This window comes from Panthera uncia, chromosome E3, assembly GCF_023721935.1.
Source record: "Panthera uncia isolate 11264 chromosome E3, Puncia_PCG_1.0, whole genome shotgun sequence".
Classification (NCBI taxonomy): Eukaryota; Metazoa; Chordata; class Mammalia; order Carnivora; family Felidae; genus Panthera; species Panthera uncia.
Genome location: NC_064815.1, coordinates 7,130,411 through 7,153,509, shown reverse-complemented (window position 1 = coordinate 7,153,509; position 23,099 = coordinate 7,130,411). Strand labels below are relative to the sequence as shown.

At 45.2% G+C, this 23,099-nt stretch overlaps 1 protein-coding gene across 1 annotated transcript in view; it reads right to left on the bottom strand.

Moving 5' to 3' along the window:
* The window catches only part of BMERB1 (bMERB domain containing 1), a 63,186-nt gene that overhangs the window by 10,962 nt on the left and 29,125 nt on the right, over positions 1-23,099 (bottom strand). Inside the window, exon 3 of the mRNA XM_049639365.1 lies at positions 57-130. Coding sequence (XP_049495322.1) covers positions 57-130 — 74 coding nt within the window. The remainder of the gene's footprint in view (positions 1-56; positions 131-23,099) is intronic.

Below are 23,099 nucleotides of genomic sequence, written 5' to 3'. Positions count from 1 at the left end.
GCCAGCCAGAGGACTCTGAGCGGCTCCTTAACGAGGCTGGAGTCTCACACGGTTACCTGGGATGGCGACCAAGTTCTGTAGCTCTTGTTTCAGGTCCATAATATCGTTGCAAAGCTGGATGTCATCCATCCTGGGGAAACAGGACACCACACCACAGCAGTTTACATCGACAGAATATTCTACACCCTGAGCACCACCCGGTTTAAACAAAGGGTTTGGGGGCGGGGGTTGTCCTTTGTAAAGGCCACACAGGCTCTTTATACAAGTTGTGCCTCAAAAGAAGAAAAACAAAACGTGCCTATTGTCACACGACTCAGAAATGATCGATCACTGTTAATAACACCTTGATGAGAATGGCTTCCTGTCTTCACGTCCTTGCTTCCGTTCCCTTATACCAGCGAGCTCACGCTGCAGATTCGGTGTTTTCTTTACCGGCTGTGTTTCACAATTTTAAGCATTGCAGAAATTCACACTATAGAGAAAATCTCCCTCAATCCTTTAGAAAAAAAACCCCATTGTCAACAGTTTGGTATATATTCCGCCAGATTTTTAAAAATGTTTATGCCTGTACTATAAGTTGTAACACCATTGTTATTCTACAAACACATCTTGCAATACTTTTTAACTTCACAGTATATCTTAGGCATTTTTCCACGTCAGAACATGCAAATCTCACTTAAAAAAATTTTTTTTTAAGTTTATTTTTGAGAGAGAGAAACAGAGCATGAGCAGGGGAGGAGCAGGCAGAGAGGGAGACACAGAATCTGAAGCAGGCTCCAGGCTCCGAGCTGTCAGGACAGAGCCCAATGTGGGGCTTGAACTCACAGACCGCAAGATCATGACCTGAGCCAAAGTCAGACCCTTACAGGCACCCGTAATTTTTAATGGCTGTATAGTATTCCATTATACCAATATACAATGACTTATATAACCGTTCCCCTATACACAGACGTCTGGGTTGTTTCTAGGATAAATTCCTAGAAATACATAAATTCCTAGAAAAATTAGTTCCTAGAAATGCAATCATTGGGTCAAGTGACATGAACACTTGCTTATTTATTTATTTAGAGAGTGGGCGAGCACAAGTGGGGAAGGGACATATGGAGAGAGAAAATCTTAAGCAGTTTCCAATGTGGGGCTCCATGCAGGGCTAGATCGCACGACTGGGAGATCATGATCTGAGCTGAAATCAAGAGTCGGACGCTTAAACAACTGAGCCATCCAGGTGCCCCAACCCTTGCATTTTAATTAGGAACTTCCAAATTGCCCTCCAGAGGGATTGTGCCTGATAGTCCCACCAAGAGCATGAAAGGATGGTCACACTTATGACCTCAGCCATCGACTGCATGTGCAATTTTGCATTATGTATTACAGTTTTGTAGGTGTGCTAGGATATTAACTTATATTACTGTAAATAACATGTATACTGGATATCTGGAATTTCAGCAAATCAATTTATAAGGGCTGCTCTAAATTGTTTTAATGTTTATTTATTTACTTATATTGAGAGACAGAGACAGAGAGAGAGAGAGAGAGAGAGAGAGAATCCCAAGCAGGCTCCATGCTGTCAACACAGACCCCAATGTGGGGCTCAATTCCATGAACCGTGAGATTATGACCTGGGCTGAAATCAAGAGTCAGACTCTTAACTGACTGAGCTTCCGAGGCGCCCCAGGTTGGCTTTAATTACCATCATATATAGATATTAAAATTTTTTATTTAATTTATTTTTTTAGTTTACATCCAAGTTAGTTAGCATATAGTGCAACAATGATTTGAGGAGTAGATTCCTTAGTGCCCCTTACCCATTTAGCCCATCCCCCCTCCCACAACCCCTCCAGTAACCCTCAGTTTGTTCTCCATATTTAAGAGTCTCTTACGTTTTTGTACCCCTCCCTGTTTTTATAGTATTTTTGCTTCCCTTCCCTTATGTTCACCTGTTCTGTATCTTAAAGTCCTCAGATGAGTGAAGTCATATGATATTTGTCTATCTCTGACTGACTAATCTCACTTAGCAAAATACCCCCTAGTTCCATCCACGTAGTTGCAAATGGCAAGATTTTATTTTCTCGTTGCTGAGTAATATTCCATTGTATGTATATATACCACTTCTTCTTTATCCATTCTTCTTTGTCCATATTGATGGACATTTGGGCTCTTTCCATACTTTGGCTATTGTAGATAGTGCTGCTATAAACATTGGGGTGCATGTATCCCTTCAAAACAGCATACCTGTGTCCCTTGGATAAATACCTAGTAGTGCCATTGCTGGGTCGTAGGGTAGTTCTCTTTTTAATTTTTTGAGGAAACTCCATACTATTTTCCAGATTACCTACACCTGTTTGCATTCCCACCAGCAGTGCAAAAGGATTACTCTCTCCACATCCTCCCCAACATCTGTTGTTGCCTGAGTTGTTAATGTTAGCCATTCTGACAGGTGTGAGGTGGTATCTCATTGTGGTTTCGATTTGTATTTCCCTGATGACGAGTGACGTTGAGCATTTTTTCATGTGTAGGTTGACCATCTGGATGTCTTCTTTGGAGAAGTGTCTATTCATGTCTTTTGCCCATTTCTTTACTGGATTATTTGGTTTTTGGATGTTGAGTTTGATAAGTTCTTTACAGATTTTGGATACTAATCCTTTATCTGATATCTTGTTTGCAAATATCTTCTCCCATTCTGTCAGTTGCCTTTCAGTTTTGCTGACTGTTTCCTTCACTGTGCAGAAGATTTTTATTTTAATGAGTTCCCAATACTTCATTTTTGCTTTTGTTTCCCTTGCCTCCAGAGACATGTTGAATAAGAAGTTGCTGCGGCCAAGGTCAAAGAGGTTTTTGCCTGCTTTCTCCTTGAGGATTTTGATGGCTTCCTATCTCACATTAGCTCTTTCATCCATTTTGAGTTTATTTTGTGTATGGTGTAAGAAAGCAGTCCAGGTTTATTTCTCTTCATGTGGCTGTCCAATTTTCCCAGCACCACTTGCTGAAGAGACTGCCTTTATTCCATTGGATATGCTTTCCTGCTTTGTCAAAGATGAGTTGGCTATACATTTGTGGGTCCATTTCTGGGTTTTCTATTCTGTTCCACTGATCTGAGTGTCTGTTTTTGTGCCAGTACCATACTGTATTGAGGATTACAGGTTTTTAATACAGCTTGAAGTATGAGATTGTGATGCCTCCTGCTTTGGTTTTCTTTTTCAAGATTGCTTTGGCTATTCAGGGTCTTTTCTGGTTCCATACAAATTTTAGGATTGTTTGTTCTAGCTCTGGGAAGAATGCTGGTGTTATTTTGATAGGGATTGCATTGAATATGTAGATTGCTTTGGGTGGCATCGACATTCTGAAAATATTTGTTCTTCCTATCCAGGAGCATGGGATCTTTTTCCATTTTTTTTGTGTCTTCAATTTCTTTCATAAGCTTTCTACAGTTTTCAGTGTATAGATTTTTCACCTCTTTGGTTAGATTTATTCCTAGGTATTTTATGGGTTTTGGCGCAATTATATATGGCATCAATTCCTTGATTTCTCTTTCTGTTGCTCCATTCTTGGTGTACAGGAATGAAACCGATTTCTGTGCATTGATTTTATATCCTGCTACTTTGCTGAATTCATGGATCCGTTCTAGCAGTTTTTTTGGTGGAATCTTTTGAGTTTTCCATATGGAGTATCATGTCACCTGTGAAGAGTGAAAGTTTGACCTCCTCCTGGCCAGTTTGGATGCCTTGTATTTCTTTGTGTTGTCTGATTGCTGAGGCTAAAACTTCCAATACTATGTTGAATAACAGTGGTGAGAGTGGACATCCCTGTCTTTTTCCTGACCTTAGGGGGAAAGCTCTCAGTTTTTCCCCATTGAAGATGATATTAGCTTTGGGTCTTTCATGTATGGCTTTTATGATCTCAAGGTATGGTCTTTCTATTCCTACTTTCTTAATGGTTTTTATCAACAAAGGATGCTGTATTTTGTCAAATGTTTTCTCTATGTCCACTGAGAGGATCATGTGGTTCTTGTCCTTTCTTTTATTGATGTGATGAATCACATTGATTGTTTTGCAGATATTGAACCAGCCCCGCATCCCAGTTATAAATCCCACTTGGTCGTGGCGAATAATTTTTTTTCACGTATTGTTGGATCCGGCTGGCTATTATCTTGTTGAGAATTTTTGCATGCATGTTCATCAGGGAAATTGGTCTATAGTTCTCCTTTTTCGTGGGGTCTTTGTCTGGATTTGGACTCAAGGTAATGCTGGCTTCATAGAAAGAGTTTGGAAGTTTTCCTTCCATTTCTCTTATTTGGAACAACTTCAAGAGAATAGGTGTTAACTCTTCCTTTAATGTTTGGTAGAATTCCCCTGGAAAGCCATCTGGCCCCGGAGTCTTGTTTTTGGGGAGATTTTTGATTACTAATTCGATTTCTTTACTAGTTATGGGTCTGTTCAAATATTCTATTTCTTCCTGTTTCAGTTTTGGTAGTTTATATGTTTCTAGGAATTTGTCCATTTCTTCCATATTTCCCATTTTATTGGTGTATAATTGCTCATAAGAAACTGCTATTATTGTTTGTATTTCTGCTGTGTTGGTTATTATCTCTTCTCTTTCATTCTTGATTTTATTATTTGGGTCCTTTCCTTTTTCTTTTTGATCAAGCTGGCTAGTGGTTTATCAGTTTTGTTAATTCTTTCAAAGAACCAGCTTCTGTTTTCATTGATCTGTTCTACTGGGTTTGTTTTTTGTTTTTTGTTTTTTTTGATAGCGTTGATTTCTGCTCTAATCTTTATTATTTCCTGTCTCCTGCTGGTTTTGGGTTTTATTTGCTGTTCTTTTTCCAGCTCTTTAAGGTGTAGGGTTAGGTTGTGTATCTGAGGCCTTTCTTCCTTCTTTAGGAAGGCCTGGATTGCTATATACTTTCCTCTTATGACTGCCTTTGCTGCGTCCCAGAGGTTTTGGGTTGTGGTGTTATCAATTTCATCGACTTCCATATACTTTTTAATTTCCTCTTTAACTTCTTGGTTAGCCCATTCATTCTGTGGTAGGATGTTCTTCAGTCTCCAAGTATTTGTTATCTTTCCAATTTTTTTCTTGTGATTGATTTTAAGTTTCATAGCATTGGGGTCTAAAATATGCACGGTATGATCTTGATCTTTTTGTATTTGTTGAGGGCTGATTTGTGTCCCAGTATGTAATCTATTCTGGAGAACGTTCCATGTGCACTGGAAAAGAATGTATATTCTGCTGCTGTAGGATGAAATGTTCTGAATATATCTGTTAAGTCCATCTGGTCTAGTGTGTCATTCAAAGCCATTGCTTCCTTGTTGATTTTCTGTTTAGATGATCTGTCTTTTGCTGTAGGTGGGGTATTGAAGTCCCCTACTATTATGTTATTATTATCAATGAGTTTATGTTTGTGATTAATTGATTTATATATTTGGGTGCTCTCACATTTGGAGCATAAATGTTTATGATTGTAGGTCTTCTTGGTGGATAACCCCCTTAATTATGACATAATGCCCTTCTTCATATCTTGTTGCAGTCTGTATTTGAAAGTCTAGATTGTCTTATATAAGTATGGCAACTCCGGCTTTGTTTTGTCGAACATTAGCATGATAGATGGTTCTCCATCCCCTTACTTTCAATCTGAAGGTGTCTTTAGGTCTAAAGTGGGTCTCTTGTAAACAGATAGACAGATAGATAGATAGAGCTTGTTTTCTTATCTGTTCTGTTACCCTATGTCTTTCGATTGGAGCATTTAGTCCATTGACATTTAGAGTGACTACTGAAAGATATGACTTTATTGCCATTATGTTTCTTGTAGAGTTGAAGTTTCTGGTGGTGTTCTCTGGTCCTTCCTAGTCTTTGTTACTTTTGGTCTTTTTTTTTCTTTTTTTGTCTTTTCTCTCCTCAGAGAGTCCTTCTTAAAATTTCTTGCAGGGCTAGTTTAGTGGTCACGAACTCCTTTAATTTTTGTTAGGCTGGGAAACTTTTGATCACTGTATTTTGAATGACAGCCTTGCCGGATAAAGAATTCTTGGCTGCATATTTTTCCAATTCAGCACATTGAATACAACCTGCCACTCCTTCCTGACCTGCCAAGTTTCTGTGGTTAGGTCTGCTGCAAACCTGATCTGTTTTCCCTTGTAGGTTAAGGATTTTTTTTCCCTTGCTGCTTTCATGATTCTTTCCTTGCCTGAGTATTTTGTGAATTTGACTATGATATGCCTTGTTGATGGTTGGTTTTTGTTGAATCAATAAGACTCCTCTGTGCTTCCTGGATTTTGATGTCTGTGTCTTTCCCCAGGTTAGGAAATTTTTCTGCTAAGATTTGCTCACATAACATTTCTACCCATTTTTCTCTCTCTTCGTCTTCTGGGACCCCTATGATTCTGATGTTGTTCCTTTTTAATGAGTCACTGATTTCTCTAATTCTTAAATTGTGCTCTTTTGACTTAGTCTCCCTATTTTTTTTTTTTTCTGCTTCATTATTCTCCATAAGTTTGTCCTCTATATTGCTGATTCACTGCTCTGCCTCATCCATCCTTGCCGCCACAGCATCCATTCAAGATTGCAGCTCAGGTACAACATTTTTTATTTCATCCTGACTAGGTTTTATCTCCTTTATCGCCGCAGAGAGGGATTCTAATCTATTTTCAACTGCAGCTAGTATTCTTATTATCACGATTCTAAATTCTGGTTCAGACATCTTGCTTATATTTGTGTTGATTAAGCCCCTGCCTGTCATTTTTCCTGCTCTTTCTTTTGGGGTGAATTTCTTTGTTTCATCATTTTTAAGGAAGAAAAGGAATTAATAAGGTAAAAAAAAATCAAAATTAAATAATTAAAGACAACACACACACACACACACACACACACACAAATGAAATAAGTGATGCTAGATCCTAGGTGTGTTTTGGTCTGGTTGTTGAAAGGAGCTTGATAAATTAGAGAAAAAAGCGGGGCGGGGGGGGAGGAAAATGCTTGAGAATTTGAAAAAATGAATACAATAAAATGAAATGATGGAAGTAAAATAGAATTCGAAAATTTACAAAAAGTAAAAAATATAGTAGAAAAAATTAAAGAAAAATATCCTTAACAGAACTGAAAATAAAAATAATTTTTTCTCTTTCATATTCAAGAAAAGAAACGAAAGAGAAAAAAAAAGAAAACGGAATAAATGGACCAGTGAACAGACTGAAATATGATTGAAATTACCTGGTTTTCCCCTAGAAGTCAAACTATGAAGGGCTTTACAGTACGTAAACTAGGCAGGCAGAGAGACTTGTGTTCCTGAAGAGCAAGGTTGGCCCAGTAGGGCGGGGCTTAGTGTAATGACTTCGTTCTCCACTAGATGGCGCTGCTCTGCTTACTGGAGGGGATTGTTGTGGGGCTTGCAGGTGTGTGTGCGCCTGCGCGGGAGCAGTAAAAATGGCGTCATCCACCTACCCAGTCTCTAGTATAGAAATCTGTCCTCTTCCCGACCAGCAATTGCACACCCGTCCTTTGCCTCGGGCTTCCATTACCACCCCCCACCCCCCTCCGCTTCTACGGCGTCCGTGACCAAGCCATCAGGTTGCCAGGCGCCACCTCCCTCCTGAGTTTTATCTCCGTCGCAGCTGTGTTTCCCGACCCCTCCCTTTGGAGGGACTGCAGCTCGGACCCGCTCGGATCCTCTGCGGGAGGGTCTCCCCGAGCAATGGCCGGTGGCGGCCTCACCCGGGAACGTTCGCGGGACCGCTGCTGCTGCCGAAGCCCAGAGACCTCAGCCGGGTTCCAACCCGCCCCAGAGAAAGTTCACGCGATCGCGTAGCAGCGGCGTTTCAGGGATCATGGAAAATCACAACACGCATCTGGCCCCAGACTTCGCCCTTAACGACCTTGTTCCACCATCAGCGAATGTGGTTGTTCTCCGGGGTCTGCTGGGCCCGGGTGGCCACACAGCCTCGACCAGATGTCCTCCCAGCAGGGGAACTGCCTCTCCCCGTGTGGCCTGAGGATAACTGGACTTCACTCCGCACCTGGGGATCCTCCCTTCTCACCAGAGCCCCTCCAGGTAACGAGCTGCGGAGTTTCAGACTCTGCCCTCCCCTGTTTGTAGAGTCTTAATAGAATTTCAACCCTCTCCTTTCTCCTTTCTCCCTTTTAGTTCACTCCCTGAGGCTGTTTCCACTTTTCCATTTTCTCTCCAGCTGCTGTTGGGGGGGGGGGGGTGTTTTCCCAAACTCTCCCCCGTCTCTGTCCTCTCTCCACAAGCAAAAACAGCTCCCTGATCTCCATAGCTTCTCTCTCCCCCAGTTCACCTCTCTGCACTGCATACCTGCTGAATTCTGTGGTTCAGGTTGTGTAGATTGTTGTGTTAATCCTCAGATCACTCTTCGAGGTGTGCAGGATGGTTTAGTGTTGATTTGGCTGCATTTCATGGATGCGAGACGCAAAAAAATTTCCATGCTGTTTGCCATCTTGGCTCCTCTCCCAGCCCCCTATCTTGATTACTTAGGGGGGGTTTCAAGTTGGGTTTTTTGGGGGGTGCTATTTTAGCTACTATTGGATGCACATGGATTCACATAAGGCTTTTTCTTCATGTTGGATTTTTTGGAGTGGGGGCCATGGATTCTCAGATGTGGTACCATGGGGCAGAAAGTACTAGACGTGGCCATTGAGACATATTTTCAGATCACTCCCCCGTATGGTGTGGAGGGGCTGCGCCTTCATTCTGCAGGTGTTTATCGAGCATTTCCCATGCCCACCAGTGTCCTGGGCTCCAATCATGCAGCAGCCTCCTCTGCCCCCATGAGCCGAATTTAGGTGACAGAGGGTGACCACATATCTACTAGAATGTCACGTGCTCTGAAGAAGAGTAAAGAGAGGGGCCGGAGGCTGGGCAGCCAATTTGAACACATCATCCTACTACTCCAGGAGGAGAGAGAGGGGAGCGTTCGTGTTCTCGAAAGACTCGACTGAATCCACACAGCAAGTGTCAGTGGGTCCACTGATCTTTCTGCCTCTTTGTGTGGGTCCCCTGCCACTATTCAGAAGGGCCATCCACACACCAGCTCGGGTCTCCCTGCCCTTTGCCTGTCGAGGATCGCCCGTCTTACCCCTTCCAATCCCAGCTCCTGGCTTTCGGGACAAGCCGCAGGATCACATCCCTGTTGCCAGAGGCCCTCCAAGCATTTGTCAGGCCCTGCCCTAAAATGTCCTAGCAGGTGGCAGCTGCCTCGAGTGAGCGTGGGGGCTCGCCAGAAGGGCACAGCCTGTTCCCATGGGCTCCTATCGGCGATTGTTCAACTGGAGGCACTCCAGAATCCATCTCCACATCAGCTGCAGAGATCAGGCTGTATCAGCAGCTCTGATGAGGATGCTTTTGGTCCCCAGGGATATTAGGCAACGTCTGGAGATGTGATGGTTGTGACAACTGGGTGTGTGTGGTGATTGCCGCTGGCATCTACTGGGTAGAGTCCAGGGATGTTGCTAAACATCCCACAGGGCACAGGACAGCGTCTCAGTGGAGAATTCTCCAGTCCAAAGTGTCAGTCACGTTCACATTTAAATATCTTGGGTTATAACCATAGAATTGAGATGGGCTCTGGACTGATCGTTTTTGAGAGATGAAAGAAAGGCAGAGAGAGGAACAAAAGAGGGACAGACAGTGGTCAGAAGCCAGAGCACTGGCACCAAAATTGCTCTAGTTCAAAGAGGCCGTGCACCAGCGACTTAACCTCTCTGAGTCTCACTGTCCTCACTTTTTATTTTTTTAAGTTTATTTATTTATTTTGAGAGAGATAATGAGTGAGCAGGGGAGGAGCAGAGACAGAGAGAGAGAGGGAGAGAGAGAAACCTAAACAGGATCCACTCGCTGTCGGCACAGAGCCTGATGTAGGGCTCCAACAAACCGGGAGATCATGACCTGAGCCGAAATCAAGAGTCTCCTGGACGCTTAGCCTACGGAACCACCCAGACGCCCCTCACTCTCCTCATTTTCAAAACGGGTATAATAACAGTCCTGCTCCCAAAGATTATTCTGCATGTCAAGTGCCGAGCACATGCCTGGGACACATAGAGTAAAATGCTCAATCATTGGTATCTATTATAATTATTAGCTATGACAAAGAAGCAGACAGAAAAAGAGGGAAAATTATGCTGGGGAAATATCTGACAAAGGCAGCTAACGTGTCTCACCTCGAAAAATAATAATAATCTTTATTGGTTGTACTCTTCTATGTACAAAAGTTTTTTAAGTTTATTTATTTATTTTGGGAGAGAGAGAGCATGAGCAGAGGAGAGGCAGAGAGAGAGGATCCCAAGAAGACTCCACATGGTCAGTGCAGAGCCCGATGTGAGGCTCGAATTCACGAGCTGTGAGATCATGACCTGAGCTGAAATCACGAGTCAGATGCTTAACCAACTGAGCCATCCAGGCGCCCCTCTATGAAAGTTTTAAAATGAATTCTGTTCTGCTTGTAGAACAGAATTGGGAAATACAAGCGAGTACCAAGAAGGAACCTAAAATTACACATAACCTTGACCTCCTGTGCACCCAGAGGCCGTTGTTCCACTCTGAGTATCTCCTCGTAGCTCATGCCAGTCCTTTTCCTTTCTGTAACCCACGTGTTACAGAACACTTGCCCTGGGAGGCCTCAGCCCTCGTTCTCTGTCCTCAAAACTGCAGTCAGCATGACTTTGAGTTCTCTCAAACATCTTCAAATCCACCACCATCAACAGGTAAGGTGAATTCTTATGAAGGTCTCATGGGGAGCCATGCTGCAGATCGTCATTATTAGGCAGCGCTATGGTTTTCCTCATGTTTCTCTCTTGTTACCAGCTTCTGTCTCTTCTCTTTCTCTCCCTTCCTCTTCCATCCACCTTACAGCCAAAGGAGGAGGCCCTCCCCGCCCCAGCCCCATCCCAAACAATTCAGCTCTGGTCTTCAACTTACAAACCCCTGTTGGCAAAACCCAAAGCCTGGTGGTTCCTTGAACATCCCACCAGGAAAGGAGCTTTTACCCTCATCCCCCTCCCCAAGCTGTCTGTCAGACTATTCACCTAAATAAAAATCAAGTCTTTCTCTGGAAAATGGAGGGATGGGTTCCACCATTAAGGGAAACAAAAGGTCAACATTTATTGAGCATTTACTATGTGCCAGGCACTGTCCTCAGCATTTTCTTTTTTAAAATTTTTTTAATGTTTGTTTATTTTTGAGAGAGAGACACACACACAGAGCATGAGTGGGGAAGGGGCAGAGATCAAGGGAGACACAGAATCTGAAACAGACTCCAGGCTCTGAGCTGTCAGCACAGAGCCTGATGTGGGGCTCGAACTCATGAAGCAAGAGATCATGACCTGAGCTGAAGTCGGATGCTTAACCAGCCGAGCCACCCAGGCGCCCTGTCCTCAGCATTTTTTGTGCATAAACTAATCTAAATTCTCACAACCGTCCCATGAGAGAGGTGTTTTTATCTCCATTTCACAGAAGAACAAATGGAAGTCAAGCAACGTGCCCAAAGCCCCACCCTGGAATGTGGCAGCTGAGGTTCAGCCTGAGCTTACGCTTTTGATGGCTTCGCCATGGTGTCCCTTCTCCATGTGGCTCCATGAGCTGCAGCCGACATGGTTCGTGGCCCATTGAACTGACCTTTGCTCTCCATCTTCCTCTCAGAGCCCTGATTTGTTCAGGAAGCAATGTCCTCAGCCACCAAGGGAAGCCAGTTGACTTCGTAAGCTCAGGCTGCTATAATAAAATGCCATGGATTGTGTGGTTTAAACAGAGAACGCTGATTTCTCACAGTTCTGAAGGGCTGGGAAGTCCAAGATCAAGAATTCAGCCATTCCATTCCTTGTGTGAGGGCCTCCTTCCTGGTTTGCAGGTGGCCACCTTCTTGCCATATCCTCACATGGTGGAGAAAGAGAGCATCTCTCTGGGGTCTCTAGTGTAAGGGCCCTAACCCCATTCATGGGGGTTCTACCCCCATGACCTAAGTACCTCCCAAAGGCTCCACCTATAAGTACCATCACATTGGAGATTAGGGCTTCAACATACGAATTTCGTGGCAGGGTTTGATGGGGGAGGAAATTCAGTCCACATCAACAGGTATGGCAGTCCTGTTTGCCTTTGCTGGACATCTACTTGTCTAGCTCCGTTGCAGCTGGAGGTAGCCATGACACCCGCTTCGGGCCAATGAGATGGAAGAGGAAGTCTGCTTGGGAGGGCGGGCTCCTGGGAAGGATGATGTGAGTCCCGAGTTCTACCCCACTCCTAGTCCTAACGCACCAGCCATCTCACTGTGCTGAGAGTGGCAAGGGGAAGTCGAGGAAAGAGCCATCCTGCTGACTCTCAGACCAGCTGCATCTGGACTCCCTGTTAAGAAACTATTAAATGTCCTTACAATTTAAAGAGTGACCAACTGTTTTGGTTTGCCTGGAACTGTCCCAGTTTTAGTACTGAAATTCCAATTTCCCAGAAAACCCCTCAGTCCCAGGCCAACCAGGACCATTGGGCACCTTCGATTTAAGACACTATTAATCGAATGTTCTGTTACTCGCAGCTGAACACATCTTCATTGATACATGTGTGCGGATACGTGTGCTTTTAATAAAACATACGTATGCTCTGCTCATTGCAAGCATCATAGCGTGACGTATTTCAATGCCATTAAATAATACTGTTAAGAAAGCATTTCAGTGGTTCGTGCAAAGCATTTTTGAAGCTTGGCTGGAAGTTCTGAATAAGCCACAGCCCAGTTCTCTACGGGAATAGAGCTGAGCCCTGGAAATCAAACTCTGCTGCTGCCAGCTCATTCCCAGAAAGAGAGAGAGAGAGAGGAATGGCACCTCCAAGAACCTGATTAATGCAACAGGGAAAAGAAGCCAGCCGTGTCATTCTGCATCCCAGTTTTTCATGCTGGAACGATGGAGGAAATTGGTCATTTTACCAGCTCTGGGTGGGGAGAGGTGATCACGCTCTGTCAGAATAATAGTGCGGCTGCTTTACAAAATATTTTTGGAAATGACATGGTCTGGAGCCTAATGGGCTCTGGAGCCTACCAGAGACCACAGTGTGAAGGTAGACCACAGTGTGAAAGGAAAGGGTTGACTTTTAAAAACAACATTTATCTGGCTCCTTCTTTTATAAATTATGGATGTAGTGGTGTTGTTGGGATGGGTGAGAAGTAACATCTACCCAGAGATGAAGCCCTGGGTCTAGGGGAAGGAGCCTGGACCCCAGCCTAAGACCCACTGTCAACCTCTCCGATGGCTAAAAGAAAAAAATCTGTTTTTCTATACACTCTACACTTCTGATACCAAATGCGTGCAATTTTTTCCACACCGAGCAATTCTCCAATTCTTGGTGGACCCTGACTGGCTGTCCTACAGTTTAACTAAATTCTGATACTCACTGTCTGGGGTTAGAACAGACCCCAAGGTTAAAGGCTTCAGTCCCATAAGACCACCCCGGCTTCAGATGTCAGTCACAAGCCCAGGTTACCTGTACCTCTGACCAACTGGCCATACGTCAGGGGTTCCCGTGACCCCCCTTCTCAAGCTCAATACTTTGCTAGAACTGCTTATAAAATTCAGAGAAACATTTATTTACATTTTCTGGTTTATTATAAGTGATATTATGAAGGATACAGATGAACAGCCTGATGAAGAGGAAACACAGAGCAAGGTATGGGGAAGGGGCCTGGGGCTTCTATGCCCTCTCTAGGCTCTCCAAACATCATACTTTATTTTTTTTTAAGTTTATTTACTTAGAGAGAGTGCATGCAAGTGGGGCAGGGTCAGAGAGAGAGGGAGAGAGAATCTACGCTGTCAGCACAGAGCCAGATGAAGGGCTCAAAGTCACAAACCATAAGATCGTGACCTGAGTCAAAATCAAGAGTCAGATGCTTAACCAACTGAGCCACGCAGGCATCCCAGTATGATCACTTCTTTAAAACAAATTAAAAAAAATTTTTTTTAAGTTTATTTATTTTGAGAGACAGAGAGAGTGAGTGGGAGAAGGGCAGAGAGAGAGGGAGAGAGAATCCCAAGTGGGCTCTGCACTGTAAGCGCAGGGCCTGATGTGGGGTTTGAACTCATGAACCATGAGATCACGACCTTAGCCAAAACCAAGAGTCGGAAGCTTAACCGACTGAGCCCCCTGGACGCCCCCAGTATGATCAATTCTTAAGTCAGCCTCCGGATCCTCTCCCTTAGTCTTTCTGGTGATCTGCCCCCATCCTGCCATCTACGGGCCCCAGCCACCAGTCATCTTATTAGCATACAAGGAAACACTCTCATCACCCAGGAAATTACCAGGGTCTCATGTCAGGAACTTTGGTCAAAGACCAAATAGCAGAACAAAAGATACTCCTAGCATCTTCTATCCCTCAGGAAAGTGTAAGAATTTCAGGAGCTTTGGGTCAGAAACTGGGGTCAAACCCCAGACATATTTCTTCTTATGCCACAATGACTTTGAGCAAGTGGTTCCTCCCCCAGGACCCCCATGACCTGTGTTCCCTCATGTATGAAATGAGGGGATCCCTGGGGCCATGTCCTGCTAGCACATAGAGGAAATAATGTGCTTAGACCCAGCCAGACCTGAGAACGTCCTCAGTTCCACGGTTCACTGTACAACTTGGGCAGTGTGAGAAAAAAGCCACTGCCCCGGTCAGAGGAGGGACCTGGAGACTCGGAGCACAGTGAAGCGGGGCTTTAATTAACATTCTTGCAAGAGCAGGTGTCGGATGGAAGACGCACTCGAGGTGGTTACAGCAGACAACTTATCTCCTAACATGAAGTCCCTCTCCTGATTCCTCGTTGGCTGAGTACTACAGAGGTGACAGCCTTATCCGGTTGTCACCTATGCCCGTGCAAGGCAAAAAGTAGTCTGAATGGAACAAATGATCCTTGAGGTGACAGAGACTTCAGTTCTTTGGCGCATGCTCATTGCAAAGCCCGCGAAACATACACCTGCGAAATGGAGAGGGGAAGAAGAACCAGGAAGTGAAGTGTCTATGGGTTTGGGGCTCCATTGTGCCAGGGGTGCGGTGGGGGGGGGGTTGTAAACCTATTGTTTAATAAAAATTTTTTAATGCTTATTCATTTTTGAGAGAGAGAGAGAGAGAGAGAGAGCAAGTGGGGAAGGAGCAGAGAGAGAGATACACACAGAATCAGAAGCAGGCTCCCAGCTCTGAGCTGTCAGCACAGAGCCCAATGCAGGGCTCGAACTCATGAGCCTTGAGACCGTGACCTGGGCTGTTGTTAACCAGACAGCACGGCTTTTATTTGGTATTTCTGAAAATGGATCATCTCCCTTACTTCTCACGGGCAGGTCCCTTCATTGCTCTGGGTCTCAGTGCCCTCACTGAGGAAAAGAACTGATACCTTCGTCTTGGGGTGGGGAGTAAGCTCACAGTGTGGGGCAGGCAGCCCTGCGCTTGGCACGCACCTCAGCATCCTGTTGGGGATCCAGGGACCAATGAGGTACCTGCTGCAGGTTTAGGGGTGTCTTTGTGATGCATCACTGAAGAGCAAGCTGCCTGTTTGCTCCCCGTGGTTTGCTCACGGTCTGCGTGTTAACTGGCTTCTCCTTCGGTTGTAACCAGACCTTCATTCCTAGAGGCAAACTTCTTTTCCCAAAAACATGTCACCTCCCTGGAGCACAGATTACTCTGCTCTCCTCCAGAGCTGTATACATTGTCTCTCTTTTGAGTCAAAGGCAATTACTAATCCTGAAAACTCATCAAGGTGAACTGTGTGTGGTCTGTGCCCTTTTCTGTGTGTATGTTACATGTGAATTTAAAATTTACCTGAGAGTCACTTGGGTGGCTCAGTCAGCTAAGCATCTGACTTCGGCACAGGTCATGATCTCACGGTTTGTAGGTTCAAGCCCTGCGTTGGACTCTGTACTGACAGCCCAGAGCCTGGAGCCTGTTTCGGATTCCGTGTCTGTGTCTCTCTCTGTCCCTCCCCAACTCGTGTTCTGTCTCTGTCTCTCAAAAATAAACGCTAAAAAAAAAATGTTTTTAATTTACCTGAAAAAATTACCAACAACATTTGTTTAGTTTTATTGTAGCCCTGGAAGGGTATTTCTGATCTTTTGTTACTATATAAATATGCTTTTATTTATTTTTATTTTTAAAATTTGTTTATTTATTTTGAGAGAGAGAGTGAGCAAGTGGAGGGGCAGAGAAAGAGAATCCCAGGCAGGCTCCCCACTAACAGCACAGAGCCCGATGCGGGGCTCGAACTCATGAGCCACGAAATCTTGACCTGAGCCAAAGTCAGATGCTTAACCGACTGAGCCACTCAGGCTCCCTGTGTTATATAAATGTGCTTTAAATACAGCCTTCCTGTAAAAATGGCAGACAGTATAGAAGTAAAATTGTAGTTGAATTTATTAATGATTTGGTGCTATATTGGTGCCAGTCTCTGGGCTAAGGATTTTACACAAACCATTTCAATTAACCCTCATAGCAACCCGCTTAGGTGGGGACTCTTATTATCACCCCGGTGAAGATGTTAGGAACTTGCTCAAGGTGACAGAGTAAGTGACAGGAACTTGAACTCAGGCAGCCTGATCTCTCCCCTGGGAATATGAAAGTTCCATCCCATATTGTGGTGTGAGCTCAAGGAAGACAGAGATCAGAGTAGTTGGTGGGGGATAGTTTTCTCAGCTTGAGGTGTCATAGAAGCACAGCCTCGATGGTCAGGGAGAAGGGTACCAGGCGTTCAGACAAACGGGGAAACTCACTCCATCACTTAACTGTAGAAAGAGGTGTGGTGACCTGAGTATGTGGCAGTGAAAAGTCCACCTGCATAGGACATATTGGTGGGTCCAGATTCTGAAGGACTACCATGGGAGCCATCTTAGATTCTAGAGTGATAGCATGGCACGACAATGTGTCTATGAAAGCCATTTTGGTAGACACAGTGACCCATGTGTATACATCAAGAAGAAAGAGCACCCTCACTCTGAACTTTCTGTTTAAGGTGCTCAGGAGACTTCGTGGAAGATGGGCTGGTTCATGAATCTTCAGCAGCATTGACAAGCTACAGCCCACAGGCCAAATCCGGTCCAGTGTCCGCTTTGGTACGTCTCACAAGGTAAGAATGGTTTTTACATTTTTAAATAGTTAGAAGAAAATTAAAAGAAGAATAAAATTTCCGGACACATGAAAATTATATGAAACTCAAAGATCAGTGTCTATAAATAATGTTTTACGGGAACACAGCCATGCCTGTCCATTCATGCGTTGTCAGCGGCTGCTGTCGCTATAATTGCAGGGCTGAGTAATTGGGACAGGGACTGTATTCTGTATGGCCCGCCGAAGTCTCAAAGTTTTCCTAGCTGGCTCTCTGTAGAGAATGTTGTGGGGTCCTGATCTTCAGAAAGAACCATGCGTTAATCCGGTTGCTGAGGCTGAAAGAGCCCTCACCTTATGCGGATGAAGAAACGAGTGCCCAGTGAGGGCATACTGATCACTTATGCACTGACTTGCTGATTTGTCTAATAAATCAATCATCCAGAAAACATTTATTAAGAGCCTACTGTGCGCCAGGCTTCCTGACTCAATTTTCACTTCCACAAGGCACCACGAATCCAGGCCAGCCACCAAGGGTTCTGCTGCTTTCACTCAGGGTCCAGTCCGCTCTCTTCTCCGTGCTCCAGTGGGGAATTGGTCTGTGCCCAACACATAGACAGTTGGCCAACAGATTGCCTGCAGGCACCAGCTAATGCGATCTGGCGGTTTCTGCAACTGCTCTTGTCCTGAGTGTCCTTTGTCTCTTTAAAGGAGATAGAAAGTTTTGCGATTTCATTTCTTATTTTGTGCTTATCCCTCAATCTCTTGCCAAGATAGAGCCTAGACTGAGACATGTAAGTTGTCCCCTGGATGGCTCAACAAGCCAGGAACAGAAGAGGGGTTCTGGCTCTGGGTTTCCCTATTCCCAGCCCTGAGGCCATCAGCTGAGTGGCTCCCCAAGAATTAAAGACATGGACGAAGATTAAGCTCCAAACTGGTGAGGGTGGGAGGGAAAAACAAGAAAGAGGAGGGGTGCCTGGATGGCTCATTCGATTAAGCGTCCAACTTTGGCTAATGTCACGATCTCACAGTTCGTGGGTTCCGGCCCCGCGTCAGGCTCTGTGCTAACAGCTCAGAGCCTGGAGCCTGCTTCGGATTCTGGGTCTCCCTGTCTCTCTCTATTCCTCCCCCACTCAGGCTCTGTTCTCTCTGTCTCTTGAAAATGAATAAATGTTTAAAAATTTTAAAAAAGGAGAAGAAAGAGGAGGAGGGAGAGATGGAGGAAGGAGAAGAGAAGGGAAGAGAGAAAAGGAATCACCATAAATGCCCAATAATAGCACATTAGTTCCATGTATAATTTTCTACCTCTACGAGGACCAATTCTATAACCATTACAAGTTATTGCCGGCCAGCCGGCAAGGTTTGCTAGAGAGGACGCCTTGAGAAAATACAGCCAACAGAGAATAGATGAGGTAAGACACTAAGGGGTTAGGGTTTCCAGATTTAGCAAGGAAAAAAGCACCCTATTACATTTAATTTTCATATAAATATCGAACAGTTTTTAGTATAAGATGCCACCATGCAGTATTTGGAATATACCTGCTCTAAAAAAAATGATCTGTTGCTTATCTGAAATTCAGGTCTACCTCGGTGTCTCATGTTTTCTCTGGTTATCCCACAAAAAGATGGGAGGCCCGAGTTTCAGTATCAGCCTTGTTGTCTAAGCCCAGGGAACAGGGAGCCCGTTCTGTGCTGGGAGAGGAGGGAGGTCTTCTGTAGGCTGCAGGGGTCACAATAACCGTGGCATCTCCTACACTTAGCCCTCCCCACTGCCACTGGAGAGCCCTCTGCTGACAGGTTTCCAGCGATGTGGGACTTTGAGAAGACAAGGATGGAAAGTCACAAGGAGAAATAACAAATAAGGCCCATGGACCGATGGGGCAAGAAAACTGAGGACGATTTGAGGAGGTGGGAGGAGGAAATTGGGGCCTTGACAACAGTTACACTCTTGAGTCTGCCGATTCCATTTCTAAGATTTCATCCTAAAGAGATCGTTAAGGGTACCATAAAAATTTAGCGATGATGATGCAGAACGTAGCCTTGTTCGCAATAGCAAAACACTGGGCACAACCTCAGTGTCCACCAATAATAGCAGACTGCTTAAATTAGGGGACATACGCATAATGGAATTCATAACACAGGCATTAAGAATGCTGCTCAGGAGAGATGTGACTGATATCAGAGAATAAACCACATAAAAATGGTTAACCAATGTTAGGATCCAATTTTGCCAAGTACATAGGCATACCCTCCATTTGAAATGTGACAATGATCGTTCTGAAGGAAGTTTTATTTCTTTCATTTGCTTCTCTGTGTTTTAATTTTTTTTTTTCACAATATGCACGTATTATCTGATACCACCGTGGATGGAAAAGACGCTTTGGTCTATGATGTCTGGATGACTTTTAAAGCTTTTTGGTTTGGGTTTGAAATTGCCACGGGTCACTGCTTTCCTCAGAGGCAAACCCGGCCAGCCTTGGGTCACTGCAGCCACAGCAGAAGCCTATCGGTGCCCTTATCTCTCTGACCTCATTTCTGGGCACGGAGCGCCCATTCCGGGCTAGCAGCCTACCTGCAGCCGAGGCTCCCGTCAAGTCTTCCCCAGGTCAGAACACCTTTGTCTCAGACTCCTTCCTAAGCAGCCTCCAAGGCAGCCTTCCTGATGCTCCCGGGCTGGGTTAGGTGCTCTTCATTCACACTGCCCATGCCCCATGTCCTACTACAGACCGTCCCCCTGACAACCACCTGGGCACTTGCGTTTCTCCCCAAATAGACCGTGTACCCTTTAAGGGACTTCGCCTCTTCCCTCTGTGATTCTAGCACATCGCCTGTGCCTGACGCATCACAGTAAGCCTTTGCTGAAGAAAAGGCAGGCAGGCGGGCACAGAGGAGCTCCCACAGTCCTGGAGCTTTTATTAAAACAAGGCCTCGAGACTGCAAGTGCAGGTGGACACTTTTCAAATCCCGTGACAGAGACCTCATGAGGGCAACAGCCCTCATTTATCAAAGGCACTGAGTCACCCCCAGAGAAATCCAATTAAACATCCGTGTTTCAAGTGATTCTGCTCTGCATTCTGCTCTCAGTACAGTTTCTATTCTGAGCCCCCTCAGCGTTTGGGCCTTCCCGTGCCTTCCGTTCTCTGCCACCTGCTGAGTTCCTGGCCGTATCTGCTCTCCCAGACCTACCTTCCCCACTCCCACGGCCATCGCTCATGCCGATGGAGAACTAGCAACAAGCTAGCGTTCACCAGAGCATTTACCCCGGTCAGGAACTGGAGCTGGCACGATCTCGTTTCATCTATAGGGCAGGTATTATCATTCTTAACTTGTAGAAGGCTCAGAGAGGTTAAGCAACTCGTCCAAGTTCACACAGCTGACGAAGGGTGAAGGCAGGGTTTGAAAGAAAGCAGTCTGGCTCCAGAGCCCTAACTATTGCCACTATAAGAAAGTGGCTAGAGAGGTGACCCAGATACACCAGGTTGTCCACTCTGCCCCAGGACCCCCATCTTCTGCCCCATCCTTGCAGTCAGGAGACTCTTCAAATGCTTTCAACAATGTGGACTTTCTTCGGGGGAGGACTTTAGCGCCATCCCATAATTTCCATTTGCCAGCAAAACCACCTTGACATGTAAATGTTTTTTGAGACGGGCAATAGAAATTTCTCCCCAATCTTGTATAAAGTAGAAAACCATGTTTCTGTTACTCTGTCCCACCCAATGTCGGTAAAGGCTTGCTATGATAGATGCAACTTTCCAATAAATCCCCTGCTCCCTCCTTATGACCAGATTGCTGGCCCAAAGCCCCCCTGTACAGGAATTCCAAAGCTCTCATTCCTTACTGAGCATCTAAGGACAGCAGGAAAAAAATCTTAGAAACAGTTTGCAAGCCCCAACCCAGGAAAGGCTCCCTCACCCCTCTCTCCCCACCCATCCCTGGTAGTCTGTGCATTAGACTGCACTTCACAATCTGGCTTAGTTCTAGTCCTACCAAAACACCAAGCGCTTGGGTGACTCAGTCCGTTAAGTGTGACTTCCGCTCAGGGCATGATCTCACGGTCCGTGAGTTTAAGCCCGGCCATCAGGCTCTGTGCTGACAGCTCACAGCCTGGAGCCTGCTTCGGATTCTGTCTCCCTTTCTCTGCCCCTCCTCCACTGGCGCTCTGTCTCTCTCTCTTTCCAAAATGAATAAACATTAAAAAAAAAAAAAAAACCCAACACCAAGGATCCTTCTGGACCATGAACTATCCACAATCACCATTCAAATTTCCTGTTAGACTCACTACACCAGCAGAGAAGGATCTGTTTTTGATGATAAGTATATTAACATTTAAATCAGCCTTATGTTTATTCCTCACCAGTGATTAACGGCCTCCTTTGTAAGGAAGCAGAACCTTAGGGCTTGGCTCAACCACAAAGAAACAGCAAATGTCCTCTGCTGGATGTCCCAAAGGCAGGCAGAGTAGGATTTTAATTAGTGGTGCTGCTGGCGAGTATTTAATAGCTGGCTAGGAGCCGGGAGGATGTAGGAGCCTTGGTCTGTATCATTTGCCAATTTCCATGGTGTAAATAGTCCCACCATGGCAGATTTTGAGCTTCCGGCAGTTCAACAATGAACTGGCAAAGATTCCTGCAAGTTTACATCACTGGTCGGAATGAGCAGGTGGGCAAATTGGGGGAGTACCTCTTCACTATTCTTTAAATATTTATTCAACAACTGTCTAGAAAGAGAAGCTGAAAACTGTGTAGGGAAAAGATTACCAGTGGTGGTGATGATGGTGAGGGTGATGATGATGGTGATTTTAGCTATAATTTATTCAGAATTTACCATGTGCCAGGCATAAAGGGCTCTGTACAGATTATCCCCGTGAATCCATATAGAGTTATAACAACGCTGAGAGGTGGCTACTTATGTAATCATAAGCATCATACTTAGGTGATCATCGCTCATAGCTGAAGATCCTGTGGCTCAGAGAGGTTAAGTGGCTCAACCAAAATCACACAGGTTACATGGTGGAGCCAGGGGGCACCTGGGTGGCTCCGTCAGTTGAACGTCTGACTTCAGCTCAGGTCATGATCATGTGGTTTGCGAGTTCGAGCCCTGCGTCAGGCTCTGTGCTGATAGCTTGGAGCCTGGAGCTTGCTTCGGATTCTGTGTCTTCCTCTCTCTGCTCCTGCCCCACTCACGGGCTCTCTCTCTCTCTCTCTCTCTCTCAAAAATAAATAAACATTAAAAAAAATTTTTTTAAATGTTGGAGCCAGGTGTTAATCTGAGTGGTCTGACTCAGGTGCTCACATTAAGACAGAAAGGAGCCTCTCCTTTATTCCTCCAAGAAATTTAACTCTGACACCAGTTCAACATAACCCCCTTAAAGACAAAAAACCAAAATCCTGCAGATGGCAGGATCTACTTAGAAAGTTGCCTAGAGGCCATCTATTGTTATTCATACCACGGCCCTTGGAATGTGTTTGGGGGGGCGGGGGGGGGGGTGGCTTGCTCCTTTACTGGAGGAGAATTGCAATTTTGGGTTGCTCAGTATCCAAACTTCAAATTTGGGAGAACCATTCAGTATGTCAGTTTTCATCAGAGAAGTTACAACAGGGAGCCCACCCTCCCCGCCCTCACATTCCCAGACTCCACCAACCAGAAGATCCTGCCAAGACCACTGAGCAAATGGCACAGCGATGAAAGTGTGGCGAGGCGGGACCTGTAATGTCCAGCAGCGATGACCGTGGTGTCCTGATCAGATCAGACCTACGGCCAGCCTCCAGAGCCCTCTTGATTCCTACCCATTTTCCAAGCCTGTCCTTCAGACTCTCTCTTCAGTTCTCTGCGGCCCCCCACCGCACCCCACCCCACTGTCTGTCTTGCAGTCAATCTCTTCATTTTGCTTGAGTCAGGCAAAGTTGATTTCTGTTGCTTGCAGCCAAGAACCCCACCCAAAAGAAGCTTCTCCCCCAAGGGGCTCCTGCCGCCCCCAGGAATCCTCCCTCTGAGGGAAGTTCTGATGGGGACAGTTTTCTCCATCTTGTGTCACTTTAATGAGTC